We start from the raw sequence: 21,956 nt of genomic DNA, 5'->3' as shown, positions 1-21,956 counted from the left end.
ATCTGTCAATATCAATTTTCTTTATCTTCAATATAATTTTTGGTTGACACTTGAAGTTTTCACATAGAACACTGAAATCAGAAATCGGCTATTATATCTTAAATCTATTTCCACAATATAAGAGATTCAAAAGTCGAAAACAGACTGAGAAAGCCATGTGAAAAAAAATGATTAATTGGTAAGGGTGACTTTTAAAGAGGTAATAACTCAAAATACTAAATATCTCTTTCACTGAAATTTGTTATCAATTTTTTAAATGAAAATTGTTCATTGTACACACACCTTTAATTATGTTGGTTGTAATGATTTATTTTTCAAACATCTTTGACAATCAGCAAACATAATTCCATTGTTTAATGTAAAAATATGGAGATGTTGTATTATTTCCACTGTTCACCAAAATTCAAATTAAAGTATGTTTGCAATTATAGGCAAAACAGCCTTCAACAATGAAAAAAAACCCAAATCGTATAGTCGGCTATAAAAGGACCCGACGTAACACATATGAATCAATTCAAATGCGAAAACCAACAGACTAACTTGTAAGTTTAAAAAAGGGGAGAAAGATACCAGAGGAACAGTCAAACTCATAAATCGAAAATAAACTGACAACGTCATGGCTTAAAATGAAAAAAAAAAACAACAGACAGATAATAGTACACAAGAACATATTTGTGAGCGTTCAAACCTCATCTATCCTTCAACAGTGGTGTAATAGCACAACATAAAAACTAACTATATGAATAAGTAGAAAAAAGACTAACTCATCAGATCGAAACAAACAAAAACATCAAACAAAAACCAAGACTGGACGTGGCAGGGTATATATATATGTATCCATCCCTCATCACTAACAATAAAAAAATACAGTAAGTACAGATCAAAGAGTACTTGCAGTTACTGACAGCTAGTTCAAAGTCAAAGACAACTAATAAAAAAATCATGTATCTTGTATTACTTAAAAGTTATCTGTCTTTTATTACTTAAATGTTATCTTTGTTTTATAACTTAAATATAATCTTTCTTTTATAATTTAGAAATTATCTTTCTTTCAGCAAATCTGCACAAGACACGAACAAAGAGCAAATAACAAGGTTAACAAACGAAAATGAAAGGTATGATTTAATTAAGAAGGCTTAGATAATGTTAGTTTAATATTGTGCGTGCACATGGCATATCGAATATAACAATTTTGATGACATGATAAATCAACAAAAATATTACAATGATAAGCTAATTTGGTGCATACAGGTCAATTTAAAACATAAAAAACGCTCCAAAATAACTACTTTTTCGGTTAATTTTAGAATAACCAAATATTTCCTCATTCTTATAGCAATACAATCGCTGGAAATAAGAACAGGATAAAAATCCATCACACACTTTGATAATACTTAACTTTAAAGGAATAATTCTTGGATTGCTATACCTTATTTTAAAAAATATTTATTTATTGCAGAATTTTTCCATTTAGTTTTGTTTGTTTATCAAACTGTTCAAATGTCCATTCAGACATCAGGAGAAAGTTTCACCTCGCACCTTAAGAAATGAGTCACTGTGCTCAGTTTAATATCATTTAGATGTAAATGAATGCTTTGCCTTCTTATCCTCCTTTGGATTTTTTTCCGAAGCGTTTTCTGTTTGTTTTCGACTGATACCTTTGTATGTCACAACGGTATCTTATGCCTCTCTTTAAAGTACACGAATTTCTTTGTGTAAAGAAGAATGGTCAGGTTTTGGTGTTTATGATAGTGTCGACAATGATGTACTGACAAATATATGATTTGCGTTTTAGGTAATAAAAAAGGTAATATTTAAGAAAATATCTTTATCACAGCATAAAATGTTTTAAAATGAAATTAAATTATTTTTCGACGTCCACTGCAAATGGTTCAAGCGTTTATCGTTCATTTAAATAGATGTAGGAAGATGTGATGTGAGGTGCCAATGAGACAACTCTCCATCCAAATAACAATTTATAAAAGTAAACCATTATAGGTCAATGTACGGCCTTAAATTTGAAAATTATGTTTTTGTAAACTTATGTTTAATGGCATATCCTTCTATTCATATTCATCCAATGAATAATTTAGTTATATAAAAATAACTTATCAAAATATGTTTTCAGTCCTTGTAAGAATTTAGAAATGTCTTCTCATTCTTATAGCAATACACCTGTTGGTAATAAAAACAGAATTATTATTTTTAATCCAACACACACTTGATAAAACCTAACTTCAAATTTAAAAGTAAGAATTCTTGGATTATTTCTATATTTAGATTAAATTTGTTTATTTACATTTGTTGATGTATTAAATCAAAGTACTAAATTGCATTTGAATGTCAGCTGAGTAGAAATTATTGATGATCTATAAGGTTATTGTTCATAAATTTGTTAAACTATTCGAAACACAAAAATGTGTTTTGATATGCCTGAGCTAGATTTGGCACAATATTTTTTAAGTTTAGATTTTAAGTTTTTCAATTTTTTTATCAATTTGGTCTACTAAGATTTAAAATTCGTCGAATCTTATGTGGACGAAACGTGGTCTGGTTTTCTAAATTATAATGGTAACCTGGTAAGTTTTTGCTATCACTGGGTCAACTCCACTGCTTGACGTTTTGTCTAAGATGTTACCATGCCAGTTATCTGTTTTTCTCTGCTGAATTTAAATATTATAAATGAAGTAATTTTATGTAAATTAGATGTTCAGTAAATGTTAAAATTATTTGAAACACTAAGGGTTTTCCCTTTTCCAGTCTAAAATTAATAAACATGCTTTGCTCCGTGTTGAGGCTCCGTATTGAATGCCGTACTTTGACCTATGATGGATTACTTTTATAAATTGTGACTTGGATGGAGAGTTGTTTCGTAGGCACGTTAAAATTGAAGTTTCGTATAAAGATAGTGCCACTCCCTCTCTGTGCACAAAGAAACCTTAAAACAACTCTTTGTAAGTGGCCTGTTGCGAGGCAAAATTTCTATCCATATCCATAATACCTTTACTTTTCAGTGGCAGTTCAAATTACACTGACCTTCGCCAATGGTGGCCATTTTTACAGGACCTACTTATTGTCTTATTATTTTAATGTGTTCACGTCATAAACATGCACATGTCTACTTTTAAGCTCACTTGACCCAAAAGGTCAAGTCAGCTTTTCTCATCCCTTTGCGTCCGTCGTCCATCGGTGTCTGTTAACCTGAGATCACCCTCAGTTTTTGGTGGGGTTCGTGTTGTTTATTCTTTAGTTTTCTTTGTTGTGTCATGTGTACTATTGTTTGTCTGTCTTTTTCATTTTTAGCCATGGCGTTGTCAGTTTATTTTCGATTTATGAGTTTGACTGTCCCTTTGGTATCTTTCGTCCCCCTTTTCTAAAATCTTCTACTCTGGAACTATTGTGCAAATTAAATCTAAATGTGCCCATAATTGTCATTGGGTTATCTTATCAAAAAAGGTGTGTTTGATAACCCTGCCAGCCAACCAAACATGAACCATAGAACATAGGGATAAATGTACTGTTTGGCACTAATCGTTTATCCGTTAAAGGGACATAAGCTTCGAGATATATAAAAAAAAATAAGACGTAATTTTCTGTTCAATGGAAGTGAAATAGTGAAAAATTCACTTCAAAGTTAAGGGTGTTCAGCAATTTAAAGAAAAAATGTCAACCTTGAATTTGAAACAGAGGGGGATCATTTCGTTGACTGATTCGATCCACGAAAAACATTTCTTATATACAGGTAAAAAAGCTTATTTTTGAAAACATATAACCTGTAATCAAACAGACCAAGAAAAGTCCAATTACCGAGAGAAGTTTTTAACGACATTGACTACCCACGAGGATCCTATACGTATCGGTAAAAAATGAATTAAATCGAATTGCACGTTTTTTTCAATCTATTTATATTGATCTATGTTTATGTTTTTTATCGGGTTTTGTGACCGTGGGCAGTCTTTGAAGTCATCATGATTGTTCATATGTTGGCGTCTAGACTTAAATACAAACGAAAAACCGATATATATATATATATGTTATCACTTAAGCAACACGACGGGTGCCACATGTGGAGCAAGATCTGCTTACCATTCCGGAGCACCTGTGGGGTTCGTGTTGCTTATTCTTTAGTTTTCTATGTTGTGTCATGTGTACTATTGTTTGTCTGTTTGTCTTTTTCATTTTAAGCCATGGCGTTGTCAGTTTATTTTCGATTTATGAGTTTGAATGTCCCTCTGGTATCTTTTGTCCCTCTTTTTAGCTCTTAATACTGTTATTTTCCTTTAAAGGTGATTTTGCACACAAAAATGTCAATTGTTGAAACTACAGATGATTAAGCCACAACGGCTTTTTATAGCTTCTTTCTTGCTTTGTCTGATTTAGCAATCTAATGAGTCGACCCCTTTCCAACTATAAGTGTTTCAGGTAAAAGGATGGACTTCTCGCCAAACACATGAGTTATAGAATTCAGTTCTTTTAAATTTTCCTTAAGTGAATTCAGAAATTGTTAGAAAACACTAAGGTTCCATCTCTTTCAAGAAAAGAAGCTTTAAACAACATTTTAAAACAAATTGGTTTATAGGTTAAAGCTTACCGAGAATCAGTCAAAAGAACTTTTAGAGAAGAAAGAAAAAGAAATAAAGAAAATGGAAGAAGCTCATAATGTGACTAAAGCAGAAAAAGCGTCTGTTCAATCTCTTTTGGATGAAATAAATAGCAAGTAAGTTAAGTTTTGTAAGAAGTTGTATTTGTGACCAAACATTTTATAGTTATAGACATAATAATAATCATAATATTAATATTAAAAATAATCAAAATATAATAATAATATCAATAATAATATTAATAATGATTATAATAATCATAATAATAATAATAATGAAAATTCCTTTACAGAAATACATATTAGTCGATGATGCATACAAAAAAATGTGAGAACGGATTTTTTGGTTTCTCGTGGCTTAATTTTTAGTTTTTCAGTGTAGGTTTTTTTAATATTGTATGCATTTTCGTCAGTTTCTGTTCGCGGTCATCGTGTTGTTCGTCCTTCATCAAATAAAAACTTTTGATTTTCACATTGTTCATCATTTTTTTAAATTACATTTTCCCGTATTTAAGAAAAATCGAATTAATGAAAAAGCGGATTCACCAAACAACAGATCGAAATGTAAAACTAGTAAAAAATGAGTGAAATAAATATTACTTATCAGTAAAATGATCACGATTGCGTCAAATGTAAATATACAAATACGATATACAATATATGGGGGTCTTACTTCATTTCAAGCATTGTTGAACTACAATACTCCTGTCTTACTCAATATTTATTATAAGTATAGCCGGCTTTCTTTTCATTATTTTGAATATCATTTTTTCATTTAAAAAGATATCCTATGAATGGTTAGTTGGTTTTTGTTTGAGATTTCCTATAGTAGCATTATTTGTCAAAATATTAAGCACAGGTAATGATATTTTTTTTAGACAGAATATAAACAGAATTTTGTCATTTATAATTGTTTGAATGGGGAGATGGGGTGGAATGCTTGAGTACCACTTTGACGTATCAGAAATATCAGTATGGTATATTTTACACGAACAAGTGAAAATCAGTAGGAGTCTAGGATAAATTCCTAGATAATAAATATAACTTGTAATATCTGTTTCAGTAATACTAACACAAAATGACTGTTTGGTATTGTTCAATGGTTTAAACATATTTTCAAATACAACGATGACGGTTTAGATATTGAAAATTTAAAAAAAAGTCTTCTTTAATTATATACATTAATAATTATTCATTTGTTTATATCCACACATACCAGCATCACATATGTATGTATAAACAGCATTTGACACTTAAAACGATCAATTGCTTGAAATCTATGTTTCAAAATTCCAGAGTTGTTGTAATTTGGAAATTTTATTAGCCCCGTTTCTTAAATTTTATAGAGTTAGACAAGAAGTAGATCAACACACTAAGAAAACTGAATCATTTTGTCAGAATTTAATGTCAAAAGAACACGAGATTTTGGATTTGAAAAGAAGTAAAATTGAATTAGAAAGAAGTCTGTCATCCTTAAACAAACAGATAGATGATCAGAGTAGCACAAATAAAAGGTATAAGATAGGTGGGCTGGCAATCAAACACACCTGGAATACACTTTGTTGCTCTTTTGTACTAGATTTGCAACCAAACACAACTGGAATACACTTTGTCGCACGCTTGTACTAGATGGATTATTTTATACTAGAATGAATTTGGAATGAATAAGTTGAGTTAGGCCTATTTTTGAAATATTTTAAGTTATACATTACAATAAATGCTAGGGTTTGAGAAGACATTCTGAAAATTGCCCGGGCACCATGTTCAATATCGATACTATGATCTTTATACACCGGAATAGTAGACTATCCTTTCCTAAATTAAGATATATCAGTTTTACATGGGAAGCTCCACACTTAAATTAAAGACAAAAGTGAGAATTTTTTTGTTCCTTATTGTTAATTTTCCTTTTGGGATGGTGTAATTCCTTTGGCACCATTTAACAGTGTTTAGATTTCTTTACTAAACTCTTCCATAGATATACAATTTTGGATTTGAAGTTTGGTCGTACCTGTAGAAAATTTATCTCAAACGGGATGGCAAATCCTCATTTTTACGGAGATGTTGTTAACCGTGCATGGAAATTTAGATACGATCCTGGTAAATTTATCGATCCTTAATATAAACTTATTCTAAAGATTTACCAATTCAACACTGTGATTAGATCTTTGGATGTTGGTTTTTGTTGTTATCAGTAAATTTAAAGCAAACTAGATATTATTGTAATATACATACTAGTATGCACTTACATGGATTACTAATACTAATACTAATATTAACGTAACACGTAAAGAAAACCCGATCAATTTGTTATATGCCTTTTTGAAATGGTGACACACCTGATATTTCTTAGTTAAAATTGAGAATGACTCCTTTTGTCTTCTAACCGCAAAACTTCCGTTAAACCTTATGGAAAACAAACAGGTCAATGCGAATCTGAAAGTGGAAAGATGACATATTATCATTTCAGTCTCCATCACCCCCCCCCCCCCACACACACACACACAAAAAAGAATAAGGAAAACACTTCAAATTTAGATAAATTTAAAAATTTTGAAATACAATTATAGTATATATGTGCTCAGTTGACACAGCATTTTATTGTCTTGAATAAACTTCGGACTCTTTTCGTATGATAACACATTTTTTTTTCATAACGTGGATTAATAATTAGGACCTAGATTTGTACAGCAAATTATTTTCAGTTTCCCCTGTTGAATAATTAAGAATTTAATCAATTGGCTTGGAAATACATTTTATTTATCTGCAACGGGCATTTTCTCATTTCTACATAAGAAAATGCATGTACCAAGTCAGAAATATGACAGTTGTTATCCATTCGTGTGATGTGTTTGAGCTTCTGATTTTACCATTTGATAAGGGACTATCCGTTTAGAATTTTACTCGGAGTTAAGAAATTTGGTGATTTTACTTTCTATTCAACCCTTGGACGCTATAATTTTCTCTCTGACTGAAATGGGTACACACTTTATTTTTGACGGATTTTGAATTTTTCATCAATTCATCAGTGTTGGTAGTAGAACAAAACATACGTACAGTTTAATGATACTTTAGATTTTTACAGTTAACGCAGGTAAGTAGATATTTTAATATCTTAATTTTCAAAGAATGTTGTACAATTACTTTAATATTCCTATAGGAAAAAACCCAGTACAAAAGCTCCAGACCAAAAATTCAAAGACCTACAGGAGGAAAATGAAAAACTAAGAGACAGGTATACATCTTGTTTTCATTCCCCATCACCTCTTTATATTAGTTAAGGTTACACTTAAAGTCACAAGATTTACCTCCTAAAAAATCGCCTTATTCACATAAAAAATCTAGTTTTGTTGTTACTTGGCAATGAAATATGCTTAAATACACTTTTGATTATTATTAAACTAAATATAAAAAAATGTTGTATAATTGCCCCTGAAACATATCTCAATCGAAGATCATATGAAACAGAAGTCAACAATGGGCAATACTCATATTGCCTAGTCGGTTATAACAGACCCCGAAATGTAAAATAATTCAATCGAGTAAACTAACAGCCTAATTAAAAATAGTTCTTCTTCTAAATTAGTCGAAAGACAAAACTTCGATGGCTTTTAAGATAATTAAAATGACACAGTGCATTGTTATTAATTTTTAACACCGGTATATTACTGTTGCCTTTAGTTATACTCTATATGCAGACACTTTTTTATAGAGTGACATTGTTTCTTTTTAAAATTCAAATATTAATTGATGTAGAAGTTATAATTGTGTCTACCACACGACTGATATTATAAATATTTAGTTGCTCGGAATAAATAATGTACTCAGTATATGAAATAGAGAAAGAAAATGAGGCTTTCATTAATATCCTGTATGAGTAAATCGTAATTGATAAATTTTTACTTGATTGCACAATTTATTAGAAATGATTCGAACAATAAATATGTTTTATAACCTTCATATTGCATATTTCTGTTATTTACAAATATGGTTATTCCAATCTAAAATGATTTTATCCATTAATTAAAGGTTAAGTCAGGTTGCGGGTAGTAAGTTAACTGACGGTAATCCAGCAATAGCAGATTTAGGTGATCCGAACAGACCTACACAACTTGGCGAAAAGTTCTCAGAATTGTACGACAATGAATGGACAGATGCTATGGAAGAACTTGGTAATGCTGGAGACGAGAAATCAAATATCACCACTTTAAGAAATATTGTTGAGGTAAATATATCTCGCATATTTACAAGATTATGTATCGATATTTTTTTTATGCTTGAAACCATCAATATGAAATAAAAAAACCCACTTTTATAGTTTTTTTTTAAGCATAAATTGCATTCGTCAGCAGATTTTGTTAGAATTGTCAAAAATCTATGTTTTGTTGATATAAAAATACATGAACACAATCATTCTGTTAGTCAATTTTTCCGGATATATCATACAACCCTTTGTAAAATCAATGAATTAACATATCTAGAGAATCCAACGATAGTTGACAAATCTTATTTCTTGTATGGATTTATTCATAAAAAATGTATTTATTTGTTATATTACGATTAGGAGAAACAATATTTTAGGCTTTTAAAGCTTCGTAAGTAATTAATTTTTCTAGAAAAAATTATGACGAAAACAGAATAAACATATTGTAAAACCATCACAACGTATTTAACTGCCTTGAAAACTTCAAAGTTGGCATCCTGTGAAAATTTTTTAAGTGAAAGTGCTGCATAGTATTTTTCATCATGTGGAAGTCTAAAGTCACAACTTGAATTAATGTTTGAATGAATAAATTATAAATGACTGTATATTTTGTTTAAAGAAAATCTTTGAAGAAAACCGTGTTTTAGTGATGTGATTTTTTTTAATTAAAAGCAGAAAATCTGATTTGATCATATGACCTTGGATGGTATATTCGTAGTAAGTTTAAACTACGATTGATTAAAGAGGATAATTTGTAGATCTTACATTAATTTGTTTTTTGCAGAAATCTTACGACTTCGGGAAAATTAAATCAGAAAAGTATGCAGAAGGACTAGAAAGTGCATTATTACAGATCAGTAATAGCATCATGGTTTGTATTTTCAGTAATATGTTTCCTTGACAAGTTTGCTTAAACATGTAATGCCTAGGGTATAGAGTTAAAGGGTATTGATACTATAACGAAGGAAAAGGCATTTTATATAGTGACAACAGGTTTTATTATATGAGAAAGAAATTTTCAAAAATACATCAACAGTGTAAAGATTTACTTTAGCTATGATTAGTGATTTTATAATTTGACATTTGTTAAATAAGATGCTGTTAAATGGTAACAGGAATGATATGAACATTAAAAGTAGTCGTAGATTCAACCACGTAATGTGAATTATAAAACACCCAAAAAATACACAAAATAAAATGAAATAAAAAAAAAAAAAAAAAAGATAGTGGGCATTAGAACGAACGTCGTTTTATTTTATTTATGTTTCAATATTTGGCAATCAAGTAAATTTATAATCAGTGACTTTCTGTACAATAAAAAAGTTCAATAGCTAAGATTTTTCTTTTGTAAAATATGTAATACTTTATTTTTTGGTTTTCTATGATTCTTTTTTCCCATGGTTATGCCAGTTTATCTTTGTACCTGAGATCACCCCTAGTTTTTGGTGGGGTTCGTGTTGTTTATTCTTTAGTTTTCTATGTTGTGTCATGTGTACTATTGTTTGTTTGTTTGTTCTTTTCATTTTTAGCCTTGGCGTTGTCAGTATATTTTCGATTTATGAGTTTGACTCCAAGGGATTGTGTATTTACTTCTGACCAAATATCATATCTTAAACCCTCCTTTTTGCATAAGTTTATAGCAAATAAAAGCAGATTGTTTCCATGGATACACGAAAAAGAAATGACATTTTATCATTTCAACTACTAAATATCGATTCTATGGAAGACACTGATTACAAACATATATAAAAAAGTAGTTGTGGTATGAATGCCAATGAGACAACTCTCCACAAGAGACCAAATGACACAGAAATTAACAACTATAGGGCACCATACAGCCTTCAACAATGAGCATTGCCAATACCGCATGTTTAACGAGAAACCTAACGGTCTAAGTAATTTATATACAAAAAAAAATAAACGAAAATCAAATATGTAACACATCAACAAACGACAACTACTGAAATACAGGTTCTCGACTTGGGACAGGCACATACAAACATACTGTGGTTGGGTTAAACATGTTAGCGGGATCCCAACCTTCCCTCTTACCTGGAACAGTGGTGTAATAGTATATTATAACATAAATCTTACATGTTTTTGATTTGTTTGCCTTGATATTGGAATTTTGTCTTCGACTTGAGTTGAATACCTCCTCTCTTTTAAGATAAAATTTGTGCTTATTGACGACAATTGAAAACAAATTCTATTTGGTTTATAATTAAACTTTATTTACTTATTTACAAAGAATATTACATTCAATAGGTTACCCCTACCATTTCGAAATATATTAAGGATCACAGAAAAAACACAGCCTTGCTGGTAGTGGATTCATTATTTAAGGTATTTTCGTATTGGTGCTATGTGATATTATGTATTTTAATTTGTCTGAGTAAGGCAATGTATATATAGATATGAAAGAAAATTACGTACATTAAGGTGGCTCACCCCAATAGTGACCCCCGGTAGAATTTTTTTATTTTCACATATTCTGTAGATTTTTTTATGCTGAATCCAAAAATGCAAAGAAAAAAGGGGGTCACCAGGCTCGTTTTCTCCTCAAATTGAAGCGAAATGTGCGATTTTGACCCTATTTCCAAACATGCTAACCCTTCCAACAATAACCGTTACATCAAATTCAAAGACTTTTAAACCCAAGTCAGTATGATTTTTATGTGAAAAAACATTAGAATTTGAAATGTAAACCTTTCCCTTGGTTGTTTTTGACTTAAAAATCCTTTTATTTTCAGATTAATGTCTAAATTTTGCATTTTCTAGTTTTAGTTTAAGGCAAAAAATATTGGTTTAATCGATTTTTCGTAAAATTTCCCCGGTAGATTTTTTTTAAAAACAGATATGTCAAAGCTATGAACTTTTCGAACATTTTAAGGTAAAATAAAATGGGGGTCACCAGGCTTTTAAAAAAGTTACGAGCTTTTGTTTAACCCCTCTACCCCATAAGGTCTGATTTCATTGCACTCCATTAATTACTTAATTGTGAATTCTTTATTGATGGCTTTAATAAAATAATGTTTGTAAATATATCAATAAACGATTGCTGAATATAAATGTGGTTATCGTATTACTGTTTCTTATCAAAAAGTGAAATTTTGATTATTTTGGTGAAATACGGTAATTTTGTCTGGCGCGAGTTGCTTCCCTCTAATTTGGCGCCATTATCGGACCAGAGGAATTTCAAGGTCGCCATTGCCGAGCAGCATACTATATTGATGAATACGACCATGTACATGCATAACAGACATTGTGGCGAATATACAACGATGAAGGTAGAGTTATTAGATAAGAAAACATAGATTTCGATATATTAGGCAGCCAAATGTTATCAGTATAATGAAAAATACAAACTTGGGGGTTGTCTCAAAATACTCGCTACTGTTGAAAATCACTGCGGCTGAAACCTTGCACGGGCTCAATTTCTGTTCCATGTTTAATATTATAGATCGTTATAGCTGGTATCTTATTTATGTGTTTATTTTACCTTTTACAGACAAGTTGTAAACATGTCTGGTCAGTTTTGCAAAATATCCGTGTGCAAACGGCCGAAGAGGAAGGGATGACATCTACTGTCATTTTTACGCTACCGTTAGCAATGTTTAGTGTCAATGAATTAGTCTTTTTTAATCATCATTTTTAATAACTTATTTCGTAGCCAAGTTAGGTTCATATTAGTCCGAGATTAGCCCCAGCTTGTCTGGCAAAACAGCCGTTGGACGTCAGAGAAATCTCGGACTAGGGTCATATGTATGTGGGGTACCCCATAACTTCCATCGGGACAGTTTCTATTCCTTGACCCCAACTATATTTCTCTTCCTATTTTACTCTAACCCCCCCCCCCTCCTTTTTACTTCAATTCTTCCATCTCCTTGCCCCAAGACAAAATATATTTCAAAGATACCCCCTTTTCCCTGATCCCTCATTCCCCTGTCTCCTTACCCCTGTCCACCCCTCTATTAAGGTCTGGGGTTTGATTGACTTCTTTATTTTCTTGAGAATATGATATAATTGGCCTAATTTGTAAATGATAAACCCTAGGCTACAGTAGGAGGCAAACGAAGGATTCATCTTTATCAATCACAATTTGTTTACCATTAACCCCCCCCCCCCTAATTCTGTTAGGTATACAAAAATGTCTTAAGGTCTAGTAATAGAAGTATCAGGGTTAAACATGTACAGAATGCGGCCATAAGTATTTGTCACTTGAGATTTTTAGCTGTTTTTATATATTGTATATAATATAAAAAAGAAGATGTGGTATGATTGCCAATGAGACAACTATCCACAAAAGACCAAAATGACACAGACATTAAAACAACTATAGGTGTATAGATACAATTTTTCAAATTTTTTTTATTTTGGATTGATTTTAAGCATCCTGGTACCAATAGAAGCAGTATTATCACAGGATTATTTTTTGGTTATATTTTTTTTGTGTCTCATTTTCATTATTTTCTGTTCAGAAATTCGATATACATGTATATTCAACCAAATTAAATTATAAAAAAAATATTTTATGTTTTCTCAAGGGAAAACAAAAATAAATGAAAACGAACCTATTATCAAATAAACACATATTAATTTAGACCATTTTAGTTCTTTTAAGGTTAGTACCCTTGCATTGTCAGTCTTATCAAACTTGCATGTACCTCCCAAATTTGGTTTCTGTTCTCCAACTTCAGTTTGCCTCTACCAACGTTATGAAACTAATACACAATTAATGCATATATATATATGCTTACTACATTGTACCAACAAACACACATGAAGTTTGAATTTTTGGTGGGGTCGCTTTTACTTTTCTAGAGTTATGCCCCTTTACAAATTAAAAAAATGCTGAAATTTTGTTCCTTTCTTTAACACAGGTTTGCTTCATCCAAATGTTCTGAAACTTATATGCAATGCTTACTACAACAACACTCAGATCAAGTACAAATTTGGGTGGTGTCACCCTTTTCATCCTTTATATGCAAGCGGCTGCTCATCTGTGTCCCATGGACACATTACCATTATGAACTAGTCTACATCTATATGCTTTTGAATGTCAATAATTGTTGATTTTCTGACAGAATTACTCTTATATTTAATTTCAGGCTGCAAGTACATTTGTACATGTACATTGCAAATGGAAGGAGTGAGCTTGGAATGTTCAACTTTACTTGGAAACTATTGGCAAAGTACTGACAGAATTTCATGAGAAGCCAGTATCATATTCTAGTCTTGCAACCGGAAACTATGCGTAAAGTGCTGAAACTTAAGAACAACATTCTACATGTATATATGCAATATATGTTGCCACAATCCACTTAAGGAGCTAAGATCAACTATAAATTGGAACTACATGTATATGCTTTAGTGCTGTCAAATTCTTTAAAAAATCAAATCAAAAGGACCTACTTCACCTATATATATAGCTACCTGTCCCAATGATGAATACAGATCATATATACGAGTCTACTCTTATAAATAAAACAGTGAAGGAGAATTAAAATAAAGAAAATATAGAGCTGATCAGCTAATGATTGTACATGTACATGATGTATAAATGGCAACAATTCGTACATGTATACTAGTACATTGAAATTAATTATATTAATAGATGTTTTATAAATTTGATCTCATAGATATTAGAGGAATAAAATCAAATTTGAAAAAATTTGATTTAGTTGAGCCTTTTTTTTAACACCAGTTTTCAGGACATATTATGGTATACCATTGACTGTCCATCGTCAGCATGTCGGACATATACTCAAAAATAATAAATACTAATAGGTACATGTAGTAGTCAATATTGTGTAATCAATAGGTCATCTTCATGTATATTTGGTGTATGAAATGATTATTAAATGTCTTATCACAAATTAAAATATCAAATGAGAGGATGTGATATGATTGTAAATGAGACACAAGAGACCAAATAACACAGAAATAACTATACCTGTAGGTCACCATATGGACTTCAATAATGAGTAAAACATATTCTGCATAGTTGATTTTAAAGGTCTCGAAATGACAAATGAACAATTTAAAACATTTAAAATGAGAAAACTAATGGGTGATTTATGTACAAAATAATAAATGAATAACAAATATGTCTGTCTTGCAGGGTTTATCTGAACTTAACCTCATTTTCATGGACTTGTCTGTTTCTTGAATTCTAAATATGTTTCAAAATATTTGGTTGATGGGATGATTGTTACAGAGTCCGACATAGGGTGGGGGCTCATTGGTGGATTATATTGCAAATAACTGAAGCCAGCCCCGCTTTGGCAGTCAGTCCCCACATTGCCACTAGAGAAATAAAATAACTAAGAAAAAAAAAATTAAATCACGATAATTTCCTGTCGATATGCACATCTACATAGTATGTCCTTATTATCTACAAAGTTTCATGAAATTCTGTTGTGTGGTTTCAGAGGAGTTTCAATGACAAGCTGTTTGCAGTTGTATACTGCAACAAATAAGTTCAAAGGGGCATAACTCCTAGAAAAATAATTCGTAATTTCCTGTCGATATGCACAACTACATGGTATGTCCTTATTATATAAAAAGGTTTTATGAAATTCTGTTGTGCGGTTTGAGAGGAGATGCAGTGACAAACTGTTGCAGTAGTATATTGAAGCAAATAGGTTCAAAGGGGCCTTACTCCTAGAAAAAAAATATGTATATCTAAATAGTATGTCCTTATCTAAAAAGGTTTCATAAAATTCTATTGTGCAGTTTGAGAGGAGATGCGATGACAAACTTGCAGTAGTATATTGAAGCAAATAAGTTCAAAGGGGCATAACTCCTAGAAAAAGTTTGAATCATAATTTCCTGTCGATATGCACATCTGCATAGTATGTCCTTATTATCGAAAAAGGTTTCCTGAAATTTTGTTGGGCGGTTTGAGAGGAGTTGTGATGACAAGAAACAGGACTGATAGACTGGCTGATGGACGGACGGACGGGTCAAAAATGTTATACCCTGCGCCATTTCCTTGTGTAGGTTATAAAAATAGGAAGATGGGGTGTCATTGTTTATGAGGCAACTCTTCACCAGAGACCAATTTACATAGAAGATAACAATTATGTCCCCATACGGACTTCAACAATTACTATAAACTGATATACCACATAGTCAAACAAATAAAAGTCCCAGAAATTACGTTTTTTTTTTATATGACTGCACATAATGAAAATTAAAGTTGTGCATACTGAATGATCACTGGCAAGTATTTCATGCATAATACGGATGAGAACATGCAGATAAGTATCAATTATGAAAGTTATGCAAAGTAAGACGGGACCCCGGAGCTAGATTTATGGACTGCCATAAAAAAAAAAACGAATGGACAATTACGCTTGGTGCATGTGTAGGCAAAATTCCCCCTTTTTACCCTACGAGGCTTCGTATGTATACATCCAGCTATTTGAACACCCTGTATAATCAAGGGGTCATCTGTCAGATTAGTCATATTTCTATGTTAACCATACGATATGAAAATAAGCAGATGTGGTATGATTGCCAATGAAACAACTATCCACCAAAGTTCATATTTAAAATTCAATATTATAAATAAAAAAAACATTATCTCCTTTTATCATCACGCATAGATCGATGATTAGTTATGCATTTCTTTGCCACGGTAAGATCAAATCAGTGTTCACAAACAAAATTGTCATTCACATTTTTTGCCGCATTGACATCACTCAACTATATTTGTGATCATTTGTTTTAATCAAGAACTTTCCTTATTAGCTTACCTTTTAAAAAAGCATTTCAAAAATTAAGATTAAAGTTAAAGTTTGCCAACATCACCGGCTAATAAAGCGTTCTTCAGGGAGTAGCTTTTAAATTACAATCCAAACTTTTCTTGAACCTAGTAGTAGTATAGATTTTTTTTTATATATAAAGTCTTTAGTAGTGTTTGAGACTGCCCGGCACGATGCGGGTGAATGTCCTAGCAAAATCCCGACATGGTGAAACCAAAAATTTTGCGGTTCTCCGCAAAGCATGCAGTATTTAGGAATTATATCATAGACCGATATATAAGGTCGGAATACTAGGCCAGTCCCGGTTACTTTTGACAGTGATGGATCCAGGGGGAGGGTTCCGGGTTCCCCCTTTTTTGGACGATCAATGCCTTTGAATGGGGAAATATAGTTGGAACACCCCCTTTTTGTCCTGGGTTGGGAACCCCCTTTTAAAATGGCTGGATCCGCCCGATTGATCGTTGCTGGATCCATTAGTCTATTTTAATAACATTCAGTGCTCTGATTCAATTATTTTAGTTTAAATGCTGATATTTCTTTTTTTTTTAATATGAACTCGGTTGACATATTGATAGATACAACAGAAAATTGCAAATCAACAAAATAACAATTCACAAAATAAGTAATAGAAAAGTATCATAAAAATAGAAAACATTGGTCCCGATGTCTTAGATTATAGGACTAAGTCTAGTGTTCCGGAAATCATGGAATTGTGATACGAGAAAAATTATCAGATGATTTTCGTGCAGGTAAACATATCTTTAAATGAAAATGTTAAGTATTAAGTCTGTTAGAAAATTGACATGTTCAAATTTGTTTTGGTATAACTATAATTATCAAAATTTTGCAGTGGAAAAATATATCGCATACTCGGGAATAATCTCCAAAAAATACTTGGAAATAAAGATATTTCAAGTTTTAAATATATTTATGACAGAAACAAACTGTTATAAAACGCCAAACGGATTATATCATGATAACAAACCCGCCCCGATGTTTTAAACCATACTATACGGGCAGAGACAGACAATACAAATTTTTGAACATATCTAGTAAATTAATTCACACTAAATATATTAGCAATTGGTATGCTAGCCAAAACAAAGCTTCTGATGGAAAACTGTTTAATTATGTAAAATTTAAGCAGAATTTTGGTTATGAAAATTATCTTTCTTTAATTAAGAACTTTGATTTTAGAAGATCTATATGCAAATTACGTATTTCTGCTCATAAGCTTCAAATTGAAGTTGGTCGTTTTTCAAATATTCCACGAAATGAAAGAATTTGCAAAAAATGCTCCTCTGGCTGTGTTGAAGATGAAATCCATTTTTTAACTAACTGTGAAAATTTTAAATCGGATAGAGATGCTCTCTTTGACTTTGTTTGCCAAAGAATTCCGAATTTTTCTACACTTGATAATCAGCATAAATTTATTTATTTATTAAACTGTGAAGACAATCAGGTCCTTAATGCTGTTGGTAAATTTATTAAAATGAATATGAGTTAGTAATTGTATTGTAACTGTATGTAAAAAATTGTTTGTATCTATGTATCTATGCAAATCAATATTCTTTTGCCTTATTCATGTATGCTCTGTATGCCCCTTGTGGGCCCTTAATTGGAAATAAAATATGTTCTGTTCTGTTCTGTTCTATATACACATACATGTCTCTGATACGGGTCACAAGTTTACCTGTTTTTGAAAGCTGTACGATGACATGAAGTTGTTTACATCGCTATCATTTGTTTACAGTTAATCATTGCGTCATTGGCAAAACATTTTCAAAAATAAATATCCACGACATCATTTAATTCAACTGGTATTTAAGTGAATTCAAAATATGGTACGAACGGACCCAAGAAGCGACCGTGTAAGATGAGAATGCGTTTTGGGAGCGAAGCGGCACCAAATACCGTCGACGTCATACATGTGACTTTGTCAGTATTTATATATTCTTTTTTTTTAATGTTATGCTTAAATCATGTATATTTTTCTCCTTTTAAACTTTTATGCGAAAAATGAAGAAAGCACTGTGAATTTCTGACCGTTCGTATTTCCTGTTTTGAAGAACGTTTAGCGGCACTTGTTTACATCGTCAAGGGTGCTTTCATACACGCCCGCGTTCCAAGGTCGTCAAAGCTATTTTTGAGAAGACCCCTTAAAGCGACCGTTTCCAAGGCACTCGTCGTAAGAAACATGCGTTAAAATATGCGCATTGGTAAAGGGCCGAGCCACCTTAAATACAGTTTATGATATCACTGAAATAATTACGACCCAGCAGATAACTTTGATTGCAATATATACACCACCTTCAAAGTTCAATTGAATCCATTCTTACAGTCATTGTTGTTCAAGAAAGTTAGCAAAATGTAAACATGTAAATCCTACTGAAACACAGATCATATACTTATAATTTGCTATGCTACATCCGCATTTTGTCTGTTTAAACTCATCAGTAGCGCACGAATCATAATAGTTTGAAAGCCAATTAAAAAACAACGATGAAAATAATGCATAGAAAAAACAAAACGTTCAAAACATTGTAGCAAACACGACTAAGATTGTCTATACCTAGGTTTGACAAACCTAAGTGATTAAATTAATTGTTAATTTAATAAATAAAACATCTTCAAAATATGACCAAAATAAATTCAAAGAGATGGGATATGTTCGCTTATGTAACAACTATCTACCTGAAACCAAATGAAGTAGTTGTCAAGTTTTAAAATAATGCAATGCTTGTTATTTTATTGAAACATTTTATGAAATCTTTCGACCTTTCGTCTATTTATAATATTTGCAAGATATGACGTCGATCTGCTGTGTGTGGTACTTAAATTATAAAATTGAAGCACAACTCCTTATATGTCACCAATGTTACGAAGCTTTACTGAGCACGTCAACCATTCCGTGTCGGACATAAACAAAAATTTAATTAACAATACTGATCTCCAGTGAAAATTCAAATAAGAAAATCCCTTATGAAATGGCAAATTTAAAAAGCCCAAACACATCAAAAGAATAGAAATCAGCTGTCATATTCCTGACTAGGTAAAGTCATTACCTTATGTAGAAAATGCTGGATTGAACCTGGTTTTATAGCTAGCTTAACATCTCGCTTGGATGACAGTCGCATAAAGTTCATTATATGGACAACAATGTGATAACAAAAAAATCAGACATAACAGGTCAAATGTCAAAAATAAAGGTACAGCAGTCAACATTGTGTTGGAATAACAGTCACTTTAAAAACAAACTAAATATGCCAACAAAGAAAAAAAGGGCATATAAACAAAGAGCAACAGCCAATATTGAAGGACAAGAATACAAAAAAAAATAATAATACAGTACAACAACACAATGGTTAGATGCATAAGTATTCAGCCACGCCAAAAGTATAAAACCAACAACGGACTAAAAATTAAAAACTTTACAAAGACAAACACAAGAACACCATAACATGTAATTAAGATAATAAACAACGTCAGTACATAAAATCTATAATTCAAGACCATCTAGTATTATTTGTGAAGTTGATACGGAATATTTGTCAACAAGGTCTTGGTATCTTCCGATGGAACGTTTTTCCATCCCAAACCGAAGACCAAATGTGAAGAAAATTGACTTGTCATGAAATTGCACCAAATACTGCTTAGTAACTTATTTCGTAAATAAAGACAACAAGAAGTGTTCTAATATTTTAAGTTTTGAGTATTGTCTTGATACTATCTTCAATTCATACGAGCACTGGGTATTCAATTAATATTACCATAATAAACTAATTGTATAGCCAATCTGTGGCGTAGTTTCCAAGCGTCCGCACGTCATTAATTACAAACCGCACATCAACTTGAATCCATAAATGATATATTTACCAAGTATGGTTTGCTATTGTCCGTTGAAATAAGACAGACATCATTGCTCTTTAGATTATTAAGTCATAGGACAACGTCAATATTTTGTGTAGACGAAACAATCGTCTAACTTACTAAATTATAAGTTTGGTATCGTGTGTGATTTTATAAATTGCATGATGAAAATCTATTTTTTTGTATACTTTCAGTCTTTTTTAAGTTCTCATACCGAGTTTAATGTTGGTGGTAAAGATGTGCAGACTTTCATTAAGAAGACATTGTCATTGTGCTGGTTGATGACTATACAAGATCCGCCAGTAATACTCACTACAGAGTTATCCGGAAAGTTTAATACTGATCTTTTCCGACATTATACCAAATCAGGTTCAAATGTTGACTATGTAGTTTGGCCGGTAGTTTTCCTACACGACGGAGGACCTATTATCTGTAAAGGAGTTGCTCAAGGAAAATAAAGTTTGTCTTTCAGGATACACCGATGGATGTAGCATTCTCTAACCCATGTCTCATTTCCATAGTTAATATATTTCAAAAGTATGGAAATTATATACTGTATTTTGTCTAATTATCTCTTATTATCTTGATATGAATTGTTTATACTATTACCATAGTCAATGTTTAGTTGAAAAAGACACCACGTGTGGAAAGTAAAGGTATATGTAACAGATCTGAATGCGGCAACACATGATTGTGAAAATGAAATTAAATGATTGTACTGTATCTGACTTCTTTTACAGTAAAGATGTAAACTAAGAAACACCTAAAAGTTTAACATGAACATAAATTTGGGTTGATAAAAAACAGATATTTGATATTCTAAACATTTAAGACATGGATGTACAAAATATTATATACCATATTTTGCATTTTATCCTCATTTTTATGTGCTACGTTTCTGTAGGTATATATTTTTTTTTTATATTAAACACAAAGTATTGACATATCTCTGTATGAATGTGATATTATTTGTATGGTTTTATGGCATTGACAATGGCATCGAGTTCATTGCAGTCGTAATTTGTGTCTATTGATACTCTTTTTGTGATATATTTTCTGACTTATTGTTATGAATAAGATCAGATCTTATAAAGTTATACTATAACGGTAATTGTCATGAATTTTTGTGTTTCTTTCACAGCTAATTGCAAAATCCAAGAAGATAGTTATTTTATGATATTTTAACTGCATATGTTTTGCTTTAAATCTAGAAAAATATCCCCTCCATTAATTCAATTAAATAGGACGAACTGTGATTTGATTAATGTTTAGAAAACTTATTCGTGAAAACTTTTTGTTCTTAAGAACTTGGTTTAAAAGAAAGTCCGCTAAGTTGTATTTTAAATTGTAAAAGAAGACCTAGATAGTGTGACCCGTTTAGAAATATGGACTACAGAAGAACTTTGTGGTCACTTGCTTAGGACGTCCATGGTATCCCGTCTCTTTGTTTCATATGTTGTTCTACAAAATCAAAAAGAACAAAAAGGTAAGAAACAAAGATATGTCTAGCCAT

The 21,956-nt window shown here is 31.4% G+C and overlaps 1 protein-coding gene across 2 annotated transcripts in view; it reads left to right on the top strand.

Annotated features, from left to right (window-relative positions):
* LOC139486119 (myosin heavy chain, clone 203-like) overlaps positions 1 to 20,989 on the top strand; it is a 42,123-nt gene extending 21,134 nt beyond the window's left edge. The window contains exons 13-20 of one of the 2 annotated variants that reach the window (XM_071270830.1): positions 1,056 to 1,115; positions 4,580 to 4,717; positions 5,947 to 6,114; positions 7,761 to 7,835; positions 8,630 to 8,825; positions 9,589 to 9,675; positions 11,070 to 11,147; positions 20,638 to 20,989. In XM_071270830.1, coding sequence (XP_071126931.1) covers positions 1,056 to 1,115; positions 4,580 to 4,717; positions 5,947 to 6,114; positions 7,761 to 7,835; positions 8,630 to 8,825; positions 9,589 to 9,675; positions 11,070 to 11,147; positions 20,638 to 20,901 — 1,066 coding nt within the window. In that variant the 3' untranslated portion in view covers positions 20,902 to 20,989. The remainder of the gene's footprint in view (positions 1 to 1,055; positions 1,116 to 4,579; positions 4,718 to 5,946; positions 6,115 to 7,760; positions 7,836 to 8,629; positions 8,826 to 9,588; positions 9,676 to 11,069; positions 11,148 to 20,637) is intronic. The other variant, XM_071270831.1, reaches the window with a different exon arrangement.
* Positions 20,990 to 21,956: the final 967 nt, after the last annotated feature.

This window comes from Mytilus edulis, chromosome 8 (assembly GCF_963676685.1).
Source record: "Mytilus edulis chromosome 8, xbMytEdul2.2, whole genome shotgun sequence".
Classification (NCBI taxonomy): Eukaryota; Metazoa; Mollusca; class Bivalvia; order Mytilida; family Mytilidae; genus Mytilus; species Mytilus edulis.
This window is presented reverse-complemented; position numbering and strand designations above follow the sequence as displayed.